Here is a 19,496-nt window from a genome sequence, read left to right as displayed (position 1 = left end):
ATGATGCTTCAAACATGGCGGATTTGTTCTTTAGAGAAGTCGTTAGGTTGCATGGCATGCCTAGGACTATTGATTCTGTTCGCGATGTTAAATTCTTGAGTTACTTTTGGAAGACTTTATGGGCTAAACTTGGCACAAAATTGTTGTTTTCTACTACTTGTCATCCTCGAACGGATGGACAAACTGAAGTTGTCAATAGAACTTTGGGAACACTTTTGCGTGCTATTCTTAAAAAGAACTTGGATTGACATTTCTATGGACTTTATTTTGGGGTTGCCTAGGACTAAGAAGGGGAGGGATTCTATTTTTGTTGTTGTGGATAGATTCTCTAAGATGGCACATTTTATAGCTTGTCATAAAACCGATGATGCTTCAAACATTGCGGATTTGTTCTTTAGAGAAGTCGTTAGGTTGCATGGCATGCCTAGGACTATTGATTCTGTTCGCGATGTTAAATTCTTGAGTTACTTTTGGAAGACTTTATGGGCTAAACTTGGCACAAAATTGTTGTTTTCTACTACTTGTCATCCTCGAACGGATGGACAAACTGAAGTTGTCAATAGAACTTTGGGAACACTTTTGCGTGCTATTCTTAAAAAGAACTTGGATTGACATTTCTATGGACTTTATTTTGGGGTTGCCTAGGACTAAGAAGGGGAGGGATTCTATTTTTGTTGTTGTGGATAGATTCTCGAAGATGGCACATTTTATAGCTTGTCATAAAACCGATGATGCTTCAAACATCGCGGATTTGTTCTTTAGAGAAGTCGTTAGGTTGCATGGCATGCCTAGGACTATTGATTCTGTTCGCGATGTTAAATTCTTGAGTTACTTTTGGAAGACTTTATGGGCTAAACTTGGCACAAAATTGTTGTTTTCTACTACTTGTCATCCTCGAACGGATGGACAAACTGAAGTTGTCAATAGAACTTTGGGAACACTTTTGCGTGCTATTCTTAAAAAGAACTTGGATTGACATTTCTATGGACTTTATTTTGGGGTTGCCTAGGACTAAGAAGGGGAGGGATTCTATTTTTGTTGTTGTGGATAGATTCTCTAAGATGGCACATTTTATAGCTTGTCATAAAACCGATGATGCTTCAAACATGGCGGATTTGTTCTTTAGAGAAGTCGTTAGGTTGCATGGCATGCCTAGGACTATTGTTTCTGGTCGCGATGTTAAATTCTTGAGTTACTTTTGGAAGACTTTATGGGCTAAACTTGGCACAAAATTGTTGTTTTCTACTACTTGTCATCCTCGAACGGATGGACAAACTGAAGTTGTCAATAGAACTTTGGGAACACTTTTGCGTGCTATTCTTAAAAAGAACTTGGATTGACATTTCTATGGACTTTATTTTGGGGTTGCCTAGGACTAAGAAGGGGAGGGATTCTATTTTTGTTGTTGTGGATAGATTCTCTAAGATGGCACATTTTATAGCTTGTCATAAAACCGATGATGCTTCAAACATCGGCGGATTTGTTCTTTAGAGAAGTCGTTAGGTTGCATGGCATGCCTAGGACTATTGATTCTGTTCGCGATGTTAAATTCTTGAGTTACTTTTGGAAGACTTTATGGGCTAAACTTGGCACAAAATTGTTGTTTTCTACTACTTGTCATCCTCGAACGGATGGACAAACTGAAGTTGTCAATAGAACTTTGGGAACACTTTTGCGTGCTATTCTTAAAAAGAACTTGGATTGACATTTCTATGGACTTTATTTTGGGGTTGCCTAGGACTAAGAAGGGGAGGGATTCTATTTTTGTTGTTGTGGATAGATTCTCGAAGATGGCACATTTTATAGCTTGTCATAAAACCGATGATGCTTCAAACATCGCGGATTTGTTCTTTAGAGAAGTCGTTAGGTTGCATGGCATGCCTAGGACTATTGATTCTGTTCGCGATGTTAAATTCTTGAGTTACTTTTGGAAGACTTTATGGGCTAAACTTGGCACAAAATTGTTGTTTTCTACTACTTGTCATCCTCGAACGGATGGACAAACTGAAGTTGTCAATAGAACTTTGGGAACACTTTTGCGTGCTATTCTTAAAAAGAACTTGGATTGACATTTCTATGGACTTTATTTTGGGGTTGCCTAGGACTAAGAAGGGGAGGGATTCTATTTTTGTTGTTGTGGATAGATTCTCTAAGATGGCACATTTTATAGCTTGTCATAAAACCGATGATGCTTCAAACATTGCGGATTTGTTCTTTAGAGAAGTCGTTAGGTTGCATGGCATGCCTAGGACTATTGATTCTGGTCGCGATGTTAAATTCTTGAGTTACTTTTGGAAGACTTTATGGGCTAAACTTGGCACAAAATTGTTGTTTTCTACTACTTGTCATCCTCGAACGGATGGACAAACTGAAGTTGTCAATAGAACTTTGGGAACACTTTTGCGTGCTATTCTTAAAAAGAACTTGGATTGACATTTCTATGGACTTTATTTTGGGGTTGCCTAGGACTAAGAAGGGGAGGGATTCTATTTTTGTTGTTGTGGATAGATTCTCTAAGATGGCACATTTTATAGCTTGTCATAAAACCGATGATGCTTCAAACATGGCGGATTTGTTCTTTAGAGAAGTCGTTAGGTTGCATGGCATGCCTAGGACTATTGATTCTGTTCGCGATGTTAAATTCTTGAGTTACTTTTGGAAGACTTTATGGGCTAAACTTGGCACAAAATTGTTGTTTTCTACTACTTGTCATCCTCGAACGGATGGACAAACTGAAGTTGTCAATAGAACTTTGGGAACACTTTTGCGTGCTATTCTTAAAAAGAACTTGGATTGACATTTCTATGGACTTTATTTTGGGGTTGCCTAGTACTAAGAAGGGGAGGGATTCTATTTTTGTTGTTGTGGATAGATTCTCTAAGATGGCACATTTTATAGCTTGTCATAAAACCGATGATGCTTCAAACATGGCGGATTTGTTCTTTAGAGAAGTCGTTAGGTTGCATGGCATGCCTAGGACTATTGTTTCTGGTCGCGATGTTAAATTCTTGAGTTACTTTTGGAAGACTTTATGGGCTAAACTTGGCACAAAATTGTTGTTTTCTACTACTTTTCATCCTCGAACGGATGGACAAACTGAAGTTGTCAATAGAACTTTGGGAACACTTTTGCGTGCTATTCTTAAAAAGAACTTGGATTGACATTTCTATGGACTTTATTTTGGGGTTGCCTAGGACTAAGAAGGGGAGGGATTCTATTTTTGTTGTTGTGGATAGATTCTCGAAGATGGCACATTTTATAGCTTGTCATAAAACCGATGATGCTTCAAACATCGCGGATTTGTTCTTTAGAGAAGTCGTTAGGTTGCATGGCATGCCTAGGACTATTGATTCTGTTCGCGATGTTAAATTCTTGAGTTACTTTTGGAAGACTTTATGGGCTAAACTTGGCACAAAATTGTTGTTTTCTACTACTTGTCATCCTCGAACGGATGGACAAACTGAAGTTGTCAATAGAACTTTGGGAACACTTTTGCGTGCTATTCTTAAAAAGAACTTGGATTGACATTTCTATGGACTTTATTTTGGGGTTGCCTAGGACTAAGAAGGGGAGGGATTCTATTTTTGTTGTTGTGGATAGATTCTCTAAGATGGCACAATTTATAGCTTGTCATAAAACCGATGATGCTTCAAACATTGCGGATTTGTTCTTTAGAGAAGTCGTTAGGTTGCATGGCATGCCTAGGACTATTGATTCTGTTCGCGATGTTAAATTCTTGAGTTACTTTTGGAAGACTTTATGGGCTAAACTTGGCACAAAATTGTTGTTTTCTACTACTTGTCATCCTCGAACGGATGGACAAACTGAAGTTGTCAATAGAACTTTGGGAACACTTTTGCGTGCTATTCTTAAAATGAACTTGGATTGACATTTCTATGGACTTTATTTTGGGGTTGCCTAGGACTAAGAAGGGGAGGGATTCTATTTTTGTTGTTGTGGATAGATTCTCGAAGATGGCACATTTTATAGCTTGTCATAAAACCGATGATGCTTCAAACATCGCGGATTTGTTCTTTAGAGAAGTCGTTAGGTTGCATGGCATGCCTAGGACTATTGATTCTGTTCGCGATGTTAAATTCTTGAGTTACTTTTGGAAGACTTTATGGGCTAAACTTGGCACAAAATTGTTGTTTTCTACTACTTGTCATCCTCGAACGGATGGACAAACTGAAGTTGTCAATAGAACTTTGGGAACACTTTTGCGTGCTATTCTTAAAAAGAACTTGGATTGACATTTCTATGAACTTTATTTTGGGGTTGCCTGGTACTAAGAAGGGAAGGGATTCTATTTTTGTTGTTGTGGATAGATTCTCCTAGATGGCACATTTATAGCTTGTCATAAAACCGTTGATGCTTCAAACATGGCGGATTTGATCTTTAGAGAAGTCGTTAGGTTGCATGGCATGCCTTGGACTATTGTTTCTGGTCGCGATGTTAAATTCTTGAGTTACTTTTGGAAGACTTTATGGGCTAAACTTGGCACAAAATTGTTGTTTTCTACTACTTTTCATCCTCGAACGGATGGACAAACTGAAGTTGTCAATAGAACTTTGGGAACACTTTTGCGTGCTATTCTTAAAAAGAACTTGGATTGACATTTCTATGGACTTTATTTTGGGGTTGCCTAGAACTAAGAAGGGGAGGGATTCTATTTTTGTTGTTGTGGATAGATTCTTGAAGATTGCACATTTTATAGCTTGTCATAAAACCGATGATGCTTCAAACATCGCGGATTTGTTCTTTAGAGAAGTCGTTAGGTTGCATGGCATGCCTAGGACTATTGATTCTGTTCGCGATGTTAAATTCTTGAGTTACTTTTGGAAGACTTTATGGGCTAAACTTGGCACAAAATTGTTGTTTTCTACTACTTGTCATCCTCGAACGGATGGACAAACTGAAGTTGTCAATAGAACTTTGGGAACAATTTTGCGTGTTATTCTTAAAAAGAACTCGGATTGACATTTCTATGGACTTTATTTTGGGGTTGCCTAGGACTAAGAAGGGGAGGGATTCTATTTTTGTTGTTGTGGATAGATTCTCGAAGATGGCACATTTCATAGCTTGTCATAAAACCGATGATGCTTCAAACATCGCGGATTTGTTCTTTAGAGAAGTCGTTAGGTTGCATGGCATGCCTAGGACTATTGATTCTGTTCGCGATGTTAAATTCTTGAGTTACTTTTGGAAGACTTTATGGGCTAAACTTGGCACAAAATTGTTGTTTTCTACTACTTGTCATCCTCGAACGGATGGACAAACTGAAGTTGTCAATAGAACTTTGGGAACACTTTTGCGTGCTATTCTTAAAAAGAACTTGGATTGAAATTTCTATGAACTTTATTTTGGGGTTGCCTGGTACTAAGAAGGGCAGTGATTCTATTTTTGTTGTTGTGGATAGATTCTCTAAGATGGCACATTTTATTGCTTGTCATAAAATCGATGATGCTTCAAACATGGCTGATTTGTTCTTTAGAGAAGTCGTTAGGTTGCATGGCATGCCTTGGACTATTGTTTCTGGTAGCGTTGTTAAATTTTTGAGTTATTTTTGGAAGACTTTATGGGCTAAACTTGGCACAAAATTGTTGTTTTCTACTACTTTTCATCCTCGAACGGATGGACAAACTGAAGTTGTCAATAGAACTTTGGGAACACTTTTGCATGCTATTCTTAAAAAGAACTTGGATTGACATTTCTATGGACTTTATTTTGGGCACTACAAGAAAAAATGCTTAAGGTGACATTTATAAATGTCATCATATTCAATATTTAGTGACATTTAAGTTTTAGTGACACCTCCAATAAATGTCCTCTATTCCAATGTCGTCTTAAACTTCCTGACATTTTTTAATGTCATTATAAGATGTTAATGACAACTTCATACGTGTTACTAATTATTCATATAATGACAATTTTAAATGTCAGGAAAACTCATATTTTAAAGACATTTATACATGTCTTGTTATTATAATAATAATGACAAATTTATATGTCATTTAAAATCATTTATAATGATAACTAAAAGTGTCGTGTATGTTATTTATAGTGACTATACAAAATGTCACTAATGATATGTTATAAGGTTAATTTAAAATGTCTCATTATGTAATCTGTAATGGCACTTACAAATGTCTTCTATACTAGTACATAAGGACATTGAAAATTGTCATTAATAGTTATTTATAATGACTTTTTGAAATGTCTCCATATGAGTTTTCCAATGACATTTTTTATGTACATGATTTAATGTTCTATTGTGAAATAAAAAATGTCAAATTTTATGAAATGTCATCGATTTTCAATATTATAATGATATAATATTCAAGGATATAACAAATTAACATAAATACAAATACAAATACAAAATTTTAAAATAGAAATTAAATTGCTAATCAATAATTGTTATTAATTTTTCCATCATTAATATATAAGACTAACAAATTGGTTACCTCGAAAAACATCTATACCCCCAACAAATGTACCAAATGTATTTAGTTTAAGAACTAGCAAACAATTAAGTCTTCTAAAACAAAACATAAGCAAACTTGTGACGCATCTTCATTCTTCAACTATCTCATCTTAATCAAAATCCAATATTCTTGTCACCTACAATAAAAATTCATATATTTGTATGAATGAAATAAAATTAAAGAAGCACAAAATAAAGAGATTAATTTAATTCAAACTAGTGAATATCATACCAAATGATAAACTGAAAAATTATTATTTATCCAAATGCACCTAGTAGAAATCTTCCCCATTAACTGTCAACTGCAAATATAATTGATATTGTTTTAAAAAGATACTAACATGACAGACATAACAATAAATACTAGTTAATTGAAAAGTTGAATATCATACCAAATGACAAGGCCAAGCTATCATTCCTCCAAGTGTATCCCCAACTTTTTGTAAAAGATCATATGGCCTAATCAAACTCTCTTCCCGTTCTAGGACAACTAGAACTTGTATTTCACACCAATTTGGTCCCAACGTCTGTCTTCCTACTTCGGTATTTGGATCCATGCTACGAACCACTCCTTTTGCCACAATTTTCGTCGAATCAAATAGACTTTTTATTGAGACAGAACATCCAATCTGCGTGGAAGTGCAAAAGAGAAGGTTTTGATAAAAACAATTATAAAGTACAATCATCAACAACCATTATGCTAATGATCCAGCTAGCCAGAAAACAAAAAAAAAACATAAAGAAACATCATTCAAATTAGTTAACTCATAACAACAAATATACATGTAATATATATTCTCAACCAAAATATATTATCTAAATCAATAATTGGCTAACTCGAGATAATTATAAATTAACACAAAATATAGCTTACAAAAAAACAAACTCCAACTCATAATGCCACATCAAATAATAAATAATATCAAAATAAACAAAAGAAAAACCAACATCTGGATGCATCTCATTATGAACAAATCTACATAGAAAGGAATTCCATGTCACTAGGTTCTTATGGCACATCTCACTAAACACTCTAATGGCGGAACCAACATCTGTGCAGTTGTAATAAAAGTCAACAAGCGTGTTCCCTACAAACAAATCATTATTTAAGCCCCTTAATAAGGAAAAGCCATGAAATGATTTTCCCAATCTAATATCCCCTAAATTAGTGCACCCTTTTAGTATGATCACCATGGTTTGACCATCAGCTTCAATCCCAAAGTCGGAAGCCATCTTGTTAAATGACTCTAAAGCAAACCAAATTTGGTTTTCGCCATACTCTATTCCAATCTCTGCATACATACACAAAAGAGAATTCTGTACCAATGTTGAGCTCCATAGCCCACTTCGAATCAAGTAACCATGAAATCTCAGTCCCTCATCAAAAGCTCCAAGAGTACGAGTATTACAATGTGTATACAGAACTTTTAGTTTTTTGTGTAGGATTATAATGTTAAATATTAAATCATTATATCATGTCAAACAATAAATAATGAAACACCGATTATACATGTAATATATATTCTCAACCAAAATATACTATCTAAATCAATAAATGACCAACTCGAGATAATTATAATCTCACACAAAACATAGCTTACAAAAAAAGCAAACTACAACTCATTATGCCACATCAAATAATAAATAATATCAAAATAAACAAAATAAAAACCATTTACGCATCTAACATATATTTTTAAACCAAAAAACCAATGTTGAATCAATAAACTACTAACTCAATATAATAATAAAGTAATAAAACTAGAAAAAAGACTTTACCCTTGGAGATAATGGACTACTAGAAGATGTTGTGTGTTGTATATTGTTGTAATTTGAACCAAGGTTTTGGTTTGGTTGATTGCAAATCTTTGATTCTAACATTGCAATGTGTTGGCCTTGTTTTCTAATTTGCTCATCCATTTTTTCTAACTTTGTCTTTTGCTCCATCACTATTCGATTGCATGTACTACGGCTTGGAAGTTCTCCCCATAAATCAGATGGGTTAACACCATCACCAAACATACGCACTCGGCCTGGTCTATCTGGTCCAATGATTTGAGCAAATACGTCATTTTGACCAATTTGATCATCCTCATCTTCAGGAAGTTGATTTTCTAGTTCTTTCATTGCAGCCTTCACCAAAAAATAAAAATCCATAATTTATTCATAGTGATTATGAAAACAAATATCTCTGAAAGTAATCTAGTTGAAGTTTATAAAACAACTTACCAATTTTTCTGCCACAATGTTGCCTGAGGGACTTCCATTAGCATGAGTGAAACAGGCATGAAATAATTCAACTCGTGATGGAGGTCGCCCTTTTTCTTTTTTCTAATATGTAATTGGTTAAAAGTTTGTAGATTCAAATGCATGTAGAATTATAAGATTAATAAGATAAATTACCAATTTTTGTTGCACTTGAGCGAAAGATCTTCTTCCAGTTGTCTGATTCATTATCTTTTGTTTCCGAGCAATCTTATTTTTTTCACTTCTCTCCTGATACATTAAATTCAACTTGGCACACAAGACAAAAGTCTACATGAACATTTTTCTAAACATATAAAATATTGTATACCTTTGATTTTTCTGAGTTCCACTGAGCAACTAGTTTCACATATTGTTCTACAAAAGCTCTTTTATCTCTTTCTTGTAGAAGAACTTGCATTGGCAACTCAGGATCATAATACTTTTTTTTTAGTTCTGACTTCCAGTTTCTCCATTTTTTTGCTATTGAACGTAGCGTCCAACTTTCTGTTCCAGGAGGAAGGTCGTACTTTTCCTACAAAGACATTTAGACAATTTACCCTCATAGTAAAAAAATTATTTAAAAATAAAATTATTCAATAACATTTCAATTACTTTTATAACATCTAGCATTTTTTTCTTACTATCCAGGGGCATTTTATGCCAATCTTCCACGTCAATTGGACAAAATTTACCATTTCTTGCCAAAGTACCCAAAAAATCAGTAAATTTATTTCTTCTTGATCCAATAGGACGTCCCATATCATCACATTGAATCTTAATACGTGGCAGCGTGCTAGGTCTACCCCAAATTTCTTTCATAAATGTAGGGCCTCTAGTTTTCTTCTCAGCGTCAAGAGATTCACTTTCGCTATCTACATCTAGATGCAAAAAAGAGAAATAAATGATTGAATAAATAAAGTGAAATAAGTTATTACATTTTTCGTATAGGTTACCTTGATCAGATTCTTCGTCCATAAAATCATTTTCAACATGTGGGTTATTGTTGAATGTGATCCTAGAAGTCAAACCTGTATGTTTTTATTTGGATAAATAAAAGATGAAGTATTATAACAAGTTATATCTACATGTAATCATCGGAACTAAAAAACTATAATTTCATGTCTTTCTATATCTTAATTTTTAGGATGTTACCTTGTAATTCAATGTCTTTTTTATTTGAAGCTTCATGTATTTGGTTTCTCGATGCACCTTGTATGCTTTGACAATCTGCACAAGCATTATTTCACCAAAATATATGCAAATTGAGTTTATAATTATAATAAAAAAAATTCTGACCTTTTCCACTAGTTACCATGTTCTCAAGTTCTCTTGTATGATAGACTTGAATAAAATATACAACATGTAAAAGAAAAAGGTAAAATAAGAGTTATACACAAGACACGACATATTTATTATTTATAAATAAGATGCTACCTCTTTCTTTTGAATTTCGAGTTGTGTGATTGTCACTCAAAATCAGTGGTTGAGTAATTGTCTCATCTTGAAGTTCCAAATGAGTTTTTCCAACATTTTTATTTTTAAGAGTCATTCCTATCAAAAGAAAGTTATATAAGATAAATAAAGCATTAATAAGTATTATACCGAAATATATCAAAATTTAATCTTTTGAAATAAAAAAATTCTTAAGTTTCATATATTTTTATATCTAATACCTTGTACATCATTGTGTTGCTGCTTTGAAACTTTATCCATTTGGTTATTGAGCATACCTGGTATGTTTTGACATTCTGCACAAGTATTGATTCCACCAAAATATAAGCAAGTTAAGTTTTAATTATAAGCAACAAAGTTTTAACATTTTTCGCTAGCTACCATGTTACCAAGTTCTCTTGCAAGTCTGACTTCAACAAAGTATACAACATTCATACAAATGCAAAAGGTCAAATAAGAGTTATACACAAGAACAAACAAATTGTTTTTGTGTAAAATGCGATGATACCTCTTTCTTTTGAATTTCGAGTTACATGATTGGAAAATATAATATGTGGTTGTGTATCTTCCTCATCTCGAAGTTGAAAATGAGATTTTCCAAAAAATTTACTCTTACGAGTCATTCCTATCAAAAGAAAAGGTTAAAAATTACAAATGTTTTTATATAGAATAAATAAAAATGAAGTAAGCATTATACACATCCAAACTTAATCGTTTCAAATAAAATACTATAAGTTTCATATCTTTTTATATTTAATACCTTGTAAATCATTGTGTTGGTGCTTTGAAACTCCATCCATTTGGTTATTCAACATACCTTGTATGTTTTGAAATTCTGCACAAGTTTTGAAACCACCAAAATATAAGTAAGTTGAGTTTTTAATTATAAACAAGAAAATGCTAACCTTTTCCGCTAGCTGTCATGCTACCGAGTTCTCTTGCAAGACCAACTTGAACAAAGTACATAAAATTCAGACAAAATCAAAAGGTCCAATAAGAGTAATACAAAAGCAGAAAACAGATCCTTGATGTATAAAGAGATCCTTGATGTATAAAGTTACATGCTACCTCTTATTGAACTTCGAGCTGCGTGATTGGCAATCATAATTCGAGATTGTGTATTTGCCTTATCTTGATGTTGTAAATGAGGTTTTCCAACATTTTTACCCTCACTAGCCATTCCTATCAAGAGCAAAAGCCACAACTTGCAGATAAAAAAAAGTTAGTTATATCCTTTGATATAATAAATAAAAGATCCATATATAGTGAAAAATGAAATTAAAATATATAATGTTATTATTATTCTAGTATCCAGGAAATCCACTCTACTAGTTTCACTTTATATCATATTAACTAAACATAAAAAATTATATATGCTAGAAAAAATCTAATCATTAACTAAATCTCATCATGCATCAACATCAATTTCAGCTCCGGCAACATCATCCCGAACCCAAACGACTTCTTCATGTTCATTCTCGTCTTCAGGATTACAAATACAACTTTGAAGATATGTATCAACATCTGCCATAGGTTGCATTTTATACTTTGCTCGTGCATCAGTGGTGATAATTACATGCCAATTACAATCAACTGGATCTTCCACATAAAAAACTTGCATGGCTTGGGATGCTAATATATAAGGCTCGTTGTGACGCTTCACATTTGTAAAATTGGCCAACATAAAACCATCATCATCCAGTTTTAGTCGTTTGCCTTTGGAGACCCAATCACATTCAAATAAAACAACTCTTCGACCTCCCTCATAATCTAACTCAATCACATTTTGCAAAATCCCGTAATAATCAAGTTCACTTGATACTGGATTCTGATCTCTTATACTCGAATAACTTGAAGTGGTAGCCCGAACAATTACACCACAATTCTGAGTTTTTCTCTTGCGTTCCACTTCTTTAGTATGAAACCTAAATCCATTGGAAATGAATTTTTCATATCGTATCCCTAAGAAATTTGGGCCTCTGGCAAGTGATTTCAAATCATTCGACACTGGATCATCTTGTGAAGGATTTGTATTTTCAATCTATCACACAAGGAAAAATTGATAAATCATGTATAAAAATCATAATACATAACCTTAATGAAAATTACAACAAAAACTTACATGTTTGGCAAACCAAGAAGCAAAAGACTCACTATGCATGCGTTCAATTTGGTGTGGTGGAAGACCGGAATGAGTAAGATTCAAAATCTGACGGTGTTCACTGCAAATTAAGAACGGTGATTTGATAAACATCGATGATTATATATTTAAACACAATGAAATATATAATCACATACTCTATATAAGATTGTACGTGATGACAGTTGAATAACACATATTGATGTGCCTTCTTTAATATCTCATCATCAAACTTAGTTGCAATGGCCTTTCCAAGTGCATAACCAGAGGCCGTAAACACATCCAATGCGAATGTTGAGCCGATAGTTGTCTCATCATTTCTTGTTGATTGATTGAATTTTGTCTCTACATAATCAGCTAAATATAAAGAACAGAATGTCAAACATTCCTCAGCCAAATACCCCTCAGCAATGGATCCTTCTGGCCTACTTCTATTTCGAACATACGACTTCAATGTCCCCAAGTACCTTATACCAAAAACATAAATTTTGTATTATTTAGTGAAAATAATAATTTAAATAAAACAATATCAATAATATTTGTTTTTACCTCTCAATTGGATACATCCAACGATAGTAAACTGGTCCAGCAAGTTGTACTTCAGTAGCCAAATGTACAGTCAAATGAATCATTATGTCAAAAAACGAGGGAGGAAAAATCTTCTCCAATTGACAGAGGATCACCGCAATATCTTTCCTTAGACGAACCACATCAGTAGGAGAAATTACTTTACAACATAGCTCTCTGAAATACCTACTCAATCTAATCAAAGGAGTCCGAACTGATTTAGACAAAGTTCTACGTAGTGCCACCGGCAACAACTGCTGCATCAAAATATGGTTGTCATGGCTTTTTAGACCAATTAATTTTGCCGGTTTCATTTGAACACAACGTGAAATGTTAGAAGCATAGCCATCTGGAACTTTAACTTTTTTCAAAACTTTGCAAAATGTGCCCTTCTCATTTTTGCCCATTGAATAACATGCTGGAGGCAGATAAACTCTACTTGGTCCTTTCTCAATAGGATGAAGTGCTGATCTTATTCCAATTTCTTGCAAATCAAGACGTGATTTAATATTATCTTTTGTTTTCCCTTCCATATTCAGCAATGTCCCACAAATTGATTCGCACACATTCTTCTCAATATGCATAAAATCAAGATTGTGGCGTACCACATTATCTTTCCAATATGGTAAATCGAAAAAAATACTCAACTTTTTCCAATTGAATGGTAGTTCTGGATTATCATCAACTGTTTTTCCAAATTTCAAATTATAATTTTTCAACTCGTTGATCACCGTGTCTCCCGAAAGTATGGGTGGTGGTCTTCCATACTCTTCCGTGCCATCAAAAAGTTGAGCATCTTTGCGAAACTCATGATCACCATTCAAAAATTTGCGGTGACCCATATAACAATATTTTTTGCCATTTTTTAACCATTGTGAATGTGTAAATTTGTGGCACACTGGGCATGCAAATTTACCTTTGGTGCTCCATCCCGATAGGGTTGCATATCCAGGAAAATCACTTATAGTCCATAATAATGCGGCATTCAATTGAAAATTTTGCTTGGTTGATGCATCATATGTCTGCACTCCTACCTCCCACAAATCTTTCAAATCTGCAACAAGGGGCTGCAAGTAGATGTCGATGTTATTTCCAGGAGCAGATGGACCAGGTATTAGCAATGATAATATAAAGTATGGTTGTTTCATACACATCCATGGTGGAAGATTATATGGCACTAAAATGACTGGCCACGTACTATGCGCCACACTCATATTTTTGAATGGATTAAATCCATCTGAAGCTAATCCTAGCCTTATGTTTCGGGGATCCTTTGCGAATTCAGGGTGGTTATGGTCAAACGTTTGCCAAGCTGGGGAATCAGCTGGGTGTCGCATGTAACCGTCTTTCGTGCGAGATTCAGAATGCCATCTCATATGGACTGCTGTTTTGCAGGACATGAACAAACGTTGTAACCTAGGCTTTATTGGAAAATACCATAAAACCTTGCGTGCAACTTTCCTCTTGTCACCAATAGGATCATTTTCAGATGTTTCCCATCTAGGCTCGTTGCATGTTTTGCATCGAACTCTTTCTTCGTCCAACCGCCAGTATAAAGTGCAATCATTAGGACAAGCATCGATCTTTTCATAACCAAGTCCTAATTGCTTCATCAATTTTTCTGCTTCATAGTATGACTTTGGTAAATCTTTCATGGCATTTGGAAATGCTTCTCTCAACAAATCCAAAAGCATATCGAAGATTTTATTGGTAATTTTTCCAAGACATTTTAAGTGAAGCAAGCGAATGATGAATGAAAGTTTTGAGAATTTTTTGCATCCGGGATATAACTCTTTTTGTGAATCATCAATTAGTTTATAGAATTTCTCGGCCTCTCCGATTGGAATCTCTTTATCATTTTCAAATCCTGCTGTATTGATTGTATCACCATCGTTTTGTGGGACCCCAAAAGCATCGTGAACTAATCCCTCCATATCATCTACATCATCACGAGATGGAACAGAACTAGATATTGAAGATGCACTACATGCTATCTCTCCATGAGCCACCCAGTGAGTATAACCTTTGATAAATCCATCAACCGTCAAATGATCACAAGCATCCTCTCTTGAAACACATATGCCAATCTTACATTTTGCACAAGGACACACAATCATTCCATTTACGTTTGCATTAGAAAATGCAAAATCTAAGAAACTCTCAAGTCCTTTCCTGTATTCCTTCGTTTGTCTCGGCAAAAACATCCAACTTTTATCCATCAAAATTCTGGTAAAAAGATATACTTAAACTAGTTCAGCAAACAAATATATAATTTGTGTATGTGGGGAGTAAAATATCGAACAAGATATATACAATTAGTGTCTCAAAACACAACAATAATTTAATAACAAAAAAAATATGTGAACAAAAGAAAATTAGAGTGAAACCCAAAAATCCCTTATAGATAGCTATATTTTGTTATAAATTAATTTCATATATTTTTATTATTTTCAATCATTTTAAAGAAAATAAGTTAGCTTTGAGATCACCACTTTTTATAAATTAATTTCATATATTAATAATTGATATATTTTGAAATCATGTTAATCGAACATATGAAATTTGTCATCAACGTCAATAACTAGATCGACTGTTTATTGCTTAATAAATTATAGTTGATAATGAACGACAAAATTCAAATATTTATAACTATATTGTCATCTAAATGTACTTCTTTCCAGCCAATATAACACATGGACAACTATTTATATATATTTTAATTCAATATGCTTAGTAATCCAGCTAAGTTACATATTGGTCACACCTGGAAGCTTAAGAAAATGAATTGTTTCTTATTTAATTTGTGTACCCAAAAAGAATAAACAAGCATATGCCACATTCGAGAGCCTCTATTTATAAAGCAAGAAACAATAGTCAATATGCACTGTTTGAATAAAATCTTGGAAATTAGATTATGAAGCCCATACCTCTTTGAATCTCGTGAAATGTTAGATTATGAAGCCAATAACTCAATGGTTTTAATGAAGCTGGTTTTCTCTATTTATGAGTGTTGGTCAGATTACATGTAATAGCACTGATTACTAGAAAATCTTAATCAGATTCATAACAAACCAACATACAATTATTAGGGTTCTGATTATGGTTAAGATATGATTAATAGTACTCTTGCTAACCCAATAAAGTAATGTGTTTTCACTGAAATTTCTGTCCAAAATCTATCACAGTTTCCATTTGAATTCAGATTTGGGCATTTTCCAGTAAATATTTTTCATGCAATTTTAAATTGACACACTGTATTTATACAGTATCAGGAACTCTCATTAGAATGCTACAAAAAAGAAGATATAACACCTAAAGAGAAATCATCCTCACTTTTCAGCTTCAAGGGATGGTGATTGGAAGCTATCATAGAGACCCTATGATTTTTACAGCTTTCAAAAGTGACATCTTTCTGCTGTTCTTCCTATTCTTCAATGTCGATCAACTTTCTAGTTTTTTCCAACTATTTGTATAAGCCAAACAGCCTTGCATTAAAGAATTGATCATCCTACATTGCACCAATTGCACGAAACCTTCCATATTTTAACCCTCAATGCCACTTGAGTTATGCAAAAATTTTAGGTTGGCAGGAGATATTTGATTTAACATCATACATTAAAAGAACAAGAAATTGATCTTGAAACGGATAATGAACAAAATTTAATAGATATATATTCTCTACCATTACATATTAACATTTTTTGATCTTATTATGTGTTCTCTCTCCTATTTGTGTAGTTTTTTTCTAGATGTTTAAGATGTACACTTTTCTTTTATCCTGCAGAAAAACTAATTGTCGATTGTTAAGTACCCATGATGACTATAGTATGATTTCCAAATTTCCCAAGGAGAAAATTTCAGTGGTGACAATACTTAGAAATCCAATGGACCGTATTTTTAGCACCTATGAATTTTCTATGGAAGTGGCTGCTAGGTTTTTGATTCATCCTAACTTAACATGTGTGGCAAGAATGGTTAAACGTGTGTGTGGCAAGACATCTGGAGTAAGCACACTAGATATCTGGCCTTGGAAATATTTGGTTCCTTGGATGAGGGAAGATCTGTTTGCTCGGGTAAGATATGAAACTAGTGTTGTAATGTTATTTACCATTCAAATTTTGTCAATTTTCTGGGTGGGAGGTTTTTGTTCAAATTCCTGATCAATTGGAAAGAGCTTGTGGCTGAAAATAAATAATGCTAGAGGATTCCCTTGATTTTGGAGCAACCTTATCTTTTCAATAGTTTCTGCCCCTCTTCCAGCAATGAAAAGAAACACAGCCTAAGAATTAAGACATATAGTATCTTCGTAGTTCCTACATGAAGATTGTTTTTTCATTTCCTTTGTAAATTTATTCAGTGGTGCATGTTCCCACTCAATCTGCATACCCAATCAAACTATATTTGCACCAAAATATTTTCTAATAAACCAAACAAGCGAATATTTTAGACCAATAAAGTCATGTCTTTAAGAGTACTCTTGCTAAACCATTAAAGTGGTGCAGAGTTATTCTCTTTGTTTTAATGGCTGGATATTTTCCTTTCAACGAGCCCAACCTCACGGCTCTGTACAGGAAGAACACAAAACAGCAAAAAGCTAGCTAAAGAAGAACACAAAACACAAAACACAGTAATCGAACACTCCTCTATTCTCAATCAAGAGAATATCATAAACCAATCAAGCCATATCATATACCAATCAAGCCAATATTAGAAGAACACAGAACAATATTTTTGCTATGAATCAACTTTGTAATCACAAAAATTGTGACTCAAATCGAACACTCCTCTATTCTCAATAAATCAATCAAGCGAATCAAATGAATCGAACTCCTCTTATAAAATCAAATGAATCGAACTCCTCTTCTCTATGAATCGGACACTATTATAAAAAACCCGTGACCAAAATCTCTTCCAAAACAAGGGATTCGGAACTTACCGGAGATGAGCGGCTGGACAAATCTGAAAATGAGAAGCGGGTGGACAAATCTCAAACCGTGACACTAGAAAAAAGAAATAAGAAGGAAGGATTAGCGGCTGAACGAGGGAAATTAATAGAAGGGCGCAAGAGATTTGGGAGAAAGAGCGCGAGAGAGATTTTGCGCACTGTGTAAATCGTTCTTTCCTTAATTTTTTCCTTTAAATTTTTTAGTTTTTTTAATGAGAGTGAGAGTGTGAGAGATTAAAAAATTGGAAATTATTGGGAAAAATAAGAATTTTTAGTGGCATTCATTAAAAATGTCATTATAACATATCTAATTTAATATTTTTTTATTAAAAATTTTATTTGTAACCAATGTCATGATATATATGTAATAACGACATTATTTTAAAAATGTCACTAAGAAAATGTCAGTATAGCCATTTTTTCTTGTAGTGGGGGTTGCCTAGGACTAAGAAGGGGAGGGATTCTATTTTTGTTGTTGTGGATAGATTCTCTAAGATGGCACATTTTACAGCTTGTCATAAACCGATGATGCTTCAAACATGGCGGATTTGTTATTTAGAGAAGTCGTTAGGTTGCATGGCATGCCTTGGACTATTGTTTCTGGTAGCGATGTTAAATTCTTGAGTTACTTTTGGAAGACTTATGGGCTAAACTTGGCAAAAAAAATTTGTTTTCTACTACTTGTCATCCTCAAACGGATGGACAAACTGAAGTTGTCAATAGAACTTTGAGAACACTTTTGCGTGCTATTCTTAAAAAGAACTTGGATTGACATTTCTATGGACTTTATTTTGGGGTTGCCTAGTACTAAGAAGGGGAGAGATTCTATTTTTGTTGTGGTGGATAGATTCTCTAAGATGGCACATTTTATAGCTTGTCATAAAACCGATGATGCTTCAAACATGGCGGATTTGTTCTTTAGAGAAGTCGTTAGGTTGCATGGCATGCCTAGGAGTATTGTTTCTGGTCGCGATGTTAAATTCTTGAGTTACTTTTGGAAGACTTTATGGGCTAAACTTGGCACAAAATTGTTGTTTTCTACTACTTTTCATCCTCGAACGGATGGACAAACTGAAGTTGTCAATAGAACTTTGGGAACACTTTTGCGTGCTATTCTTAAAAAGAACTTGGATTGACATTTCTATGGACTTTATTTTGGGGTTGCCTAGGACTAAGAAGGGGAGGGATTCTATTTTGTTGTTGTGGATAGATTCTCGAAGATGGCACATTTTATAGCTTGTCATAAAACCGATGATGCTTCAAACATGGCGGATTTGTTCTTGAGAGAAGTCGTTAGGTTGCATGGCATGCCTAGGACTATTGATTCTGTTCGCGATGTTAAATTCTTGAGTTACTTTTGGAAGACTTTATGGGCTAAACTTGGCACAAAATTGTTGTTTTCTACTACTTGTCATCCTCGAACGGATGGACAAACTGAAGTTGTCAATAGAACTTTGGGAACAATTTTGCGTGCTATTCTTAAAAAGAACTTGGATTGACATTTCTATGGACTTTATTTTGGGGTTGCCTAGGACTAAGATGGGGAGGGATTCTATTTTGGTTGTTGTGGATAGATTCTCGAAGATGGCACATTTTATAGCTTTTCATAAAACCGATGATGCTTCAAACATCGCGGATTTGTTCTTTAGAGAAGTCGT

The 19,496-nt window shown here is 34.1% G+C and overlaps 2 protein-coding genes, 1 long non-coding RNA gene and 1 pseudogene across 15 annotated transcripts; 2 read left to right on the top strand and 2 right to left on the bottom strand.

Moving 5' to 3' along the window:
* Positions 1-6,438: 6,438 nt before the first annotated feature.
* On the bottom strand, positions 6,439-11,384 carry LOC140820816 (uncharacterized). 13 transcript variants are annotated; one of them, XM_073181166.1, is made up of 17 exons: positions 11,255-11,384; positions 11,092-11,136; positions 10,947-11,021; positions 10,695-10,811; positions 10,408-10,482; positions 10,169-10,285; positions 10,031-10,075; positions 9,887-9,961; positions 9,688-9,762; positions 9,347-9,612; positions 9,063-9,266; positions 8,891-8,983; positions 8,717-8,818; positions 8,267-8,620; positions 6,880-7,116; positions 6,720-6,789; positions 6,463-6,624 (listed from the first exon to the last, which is right to left on the bottom strand). In XM_073181166.1, the coding sequence occupies exons 1-16, from the start codon at positions 11,364-11,366 to the stop codon at positions 6,760-6,762; spliced, it is 2,022 nt and encodes a 673-aa protein (XP_073037267.1). In that variant the 5' UTR covers positions 11,367-11,384; the 3' UTR covers positions 6,463-6,624; positions 6,720-6,759. The 13 variants fall into 13 exon arrangements, with proteins under 13 accessions (XP_073037269.1, XP_073037280.1, XP_073037267.1 ...); XM_073181171.1 differs by having other exon boundaries at positions 10,408-10,484; positions 10,745-10,811; XM_073181168.1 differs by lacking the exon at positions 6,720-6,789 and having other exon boundaries at positions 6,439-6,624.
* Positions 10,351-11,183, top strand: LOC140820818 (uncharacterized). Its single transcript, XR_012115591.1, has 2 exons — positions 10,351-10,381; positions 10,922-11,183. It is a non-coding gene; the product is annotated as an uncharacterized lncRNA (long non-coding RNA).
* A 199-nt stretch (positions 11,385-11,583) lies between the features above and the next one.
* LOC140820815 (uncharacterized) lies at positions 11,584-18,016 on the bottom strand. Its single transcript, XM_073181165.1, has 5 exons — positions 17,830-18,016; positions 12,876-15,119; positions 12,485-12,793; positions 12,309-12,408; positions 11,584-12,227 (listed from the first exon to the last, which is right to left on the bottom strand). Exons 2-5 carry the CDS (start codon positions 15,110-15,112, stop codon positions 11,595-11,597), a joined length of 3,279 nt encoding a protein of 1,092 aa, XP_073037266.1. The 5' UTR covers positions 15,113-15,119; positions 17,830-18,016; the 3' UTR covers positions 11,584-11,594.
* Positions 16,721-19,496, top strand: part of LOC140820814 (photosystem II 22 kDa protein 2, chloroplastic-like) — an 82,285-nt pseudogene continuing 79,509 nt past the window's right edge.

The sequence above is a fragment of the Primulina eburnea genome, unplaced genomic scaffold, assembly GCF_022965805.1.
Source record: "Primulina eburnea isolate SZY01 unplaced genomic scaffold, ASM2296580v1 ctg168, whole genome shotgun sequence".
NCBI classification, from domain to species: Eukaryota; Viridiplantae; Streptophyta; class Magnoliopsida; order Lamiales; family Gesneriaceae; genus Primulina; species Primulina eburnea.
Note: the sequence above shows the minus strand (reverse complement) of the source record. Positions and strands in the feature narration are given on the sequence as shown.

What these genes read in the sequence shown, in the direction of transcription:
- LOC140820816 (XM_073181166.1), bottom strand. Translation starts at nt 11,366, where the DNA reads ATGGCTAGTGAGGGTAAAAATGTTGGAAAACCTCATTTACAACATCAA. An exon ending in AAATGCTAGATGTTATAAAA is followed by an intron (nt 9,267 to 9,346) that starts GTAATTGAAATG and finishes ATGTCTTTGTAG; the next exon opens with GAAAAGTACGACCTTCCTCC. An exon ending in CTCAAGTGCAACAAAAATTG is followed by an intron (nt 8,819 to 8,890) that starts GTAATTTATCTT and finishes ATTACATATTAG; the next exon opens with AAAAAAGAAAAAGGGCGACC.
- LOC140820815 (XM_073181165.1), bottom strand. Translation starts at nt 15,112, where the DNA reads ATGGATAAAAGTTGGATGTTTTTGCCGAGACAAACGAAGGAATACAGG. An exon ending in CACGTACAATCTTATATAGA is followed by an intron (nt 12,409 to 12,484) that starts GTATGTGATTAT and finishes CTTAATTTGCAG; the next exon opens with TGAACACCGTCAGATTTTGA. An exon ending in CTTCTTGGTTTGCCAAACAT is followed by an intron (nt 12,228 to 12,308) that starts GTAAGTTTTTGT and finishes CTTGTGTGATAG; the next exon opens with ATTGAAAATACAAATCCTTC.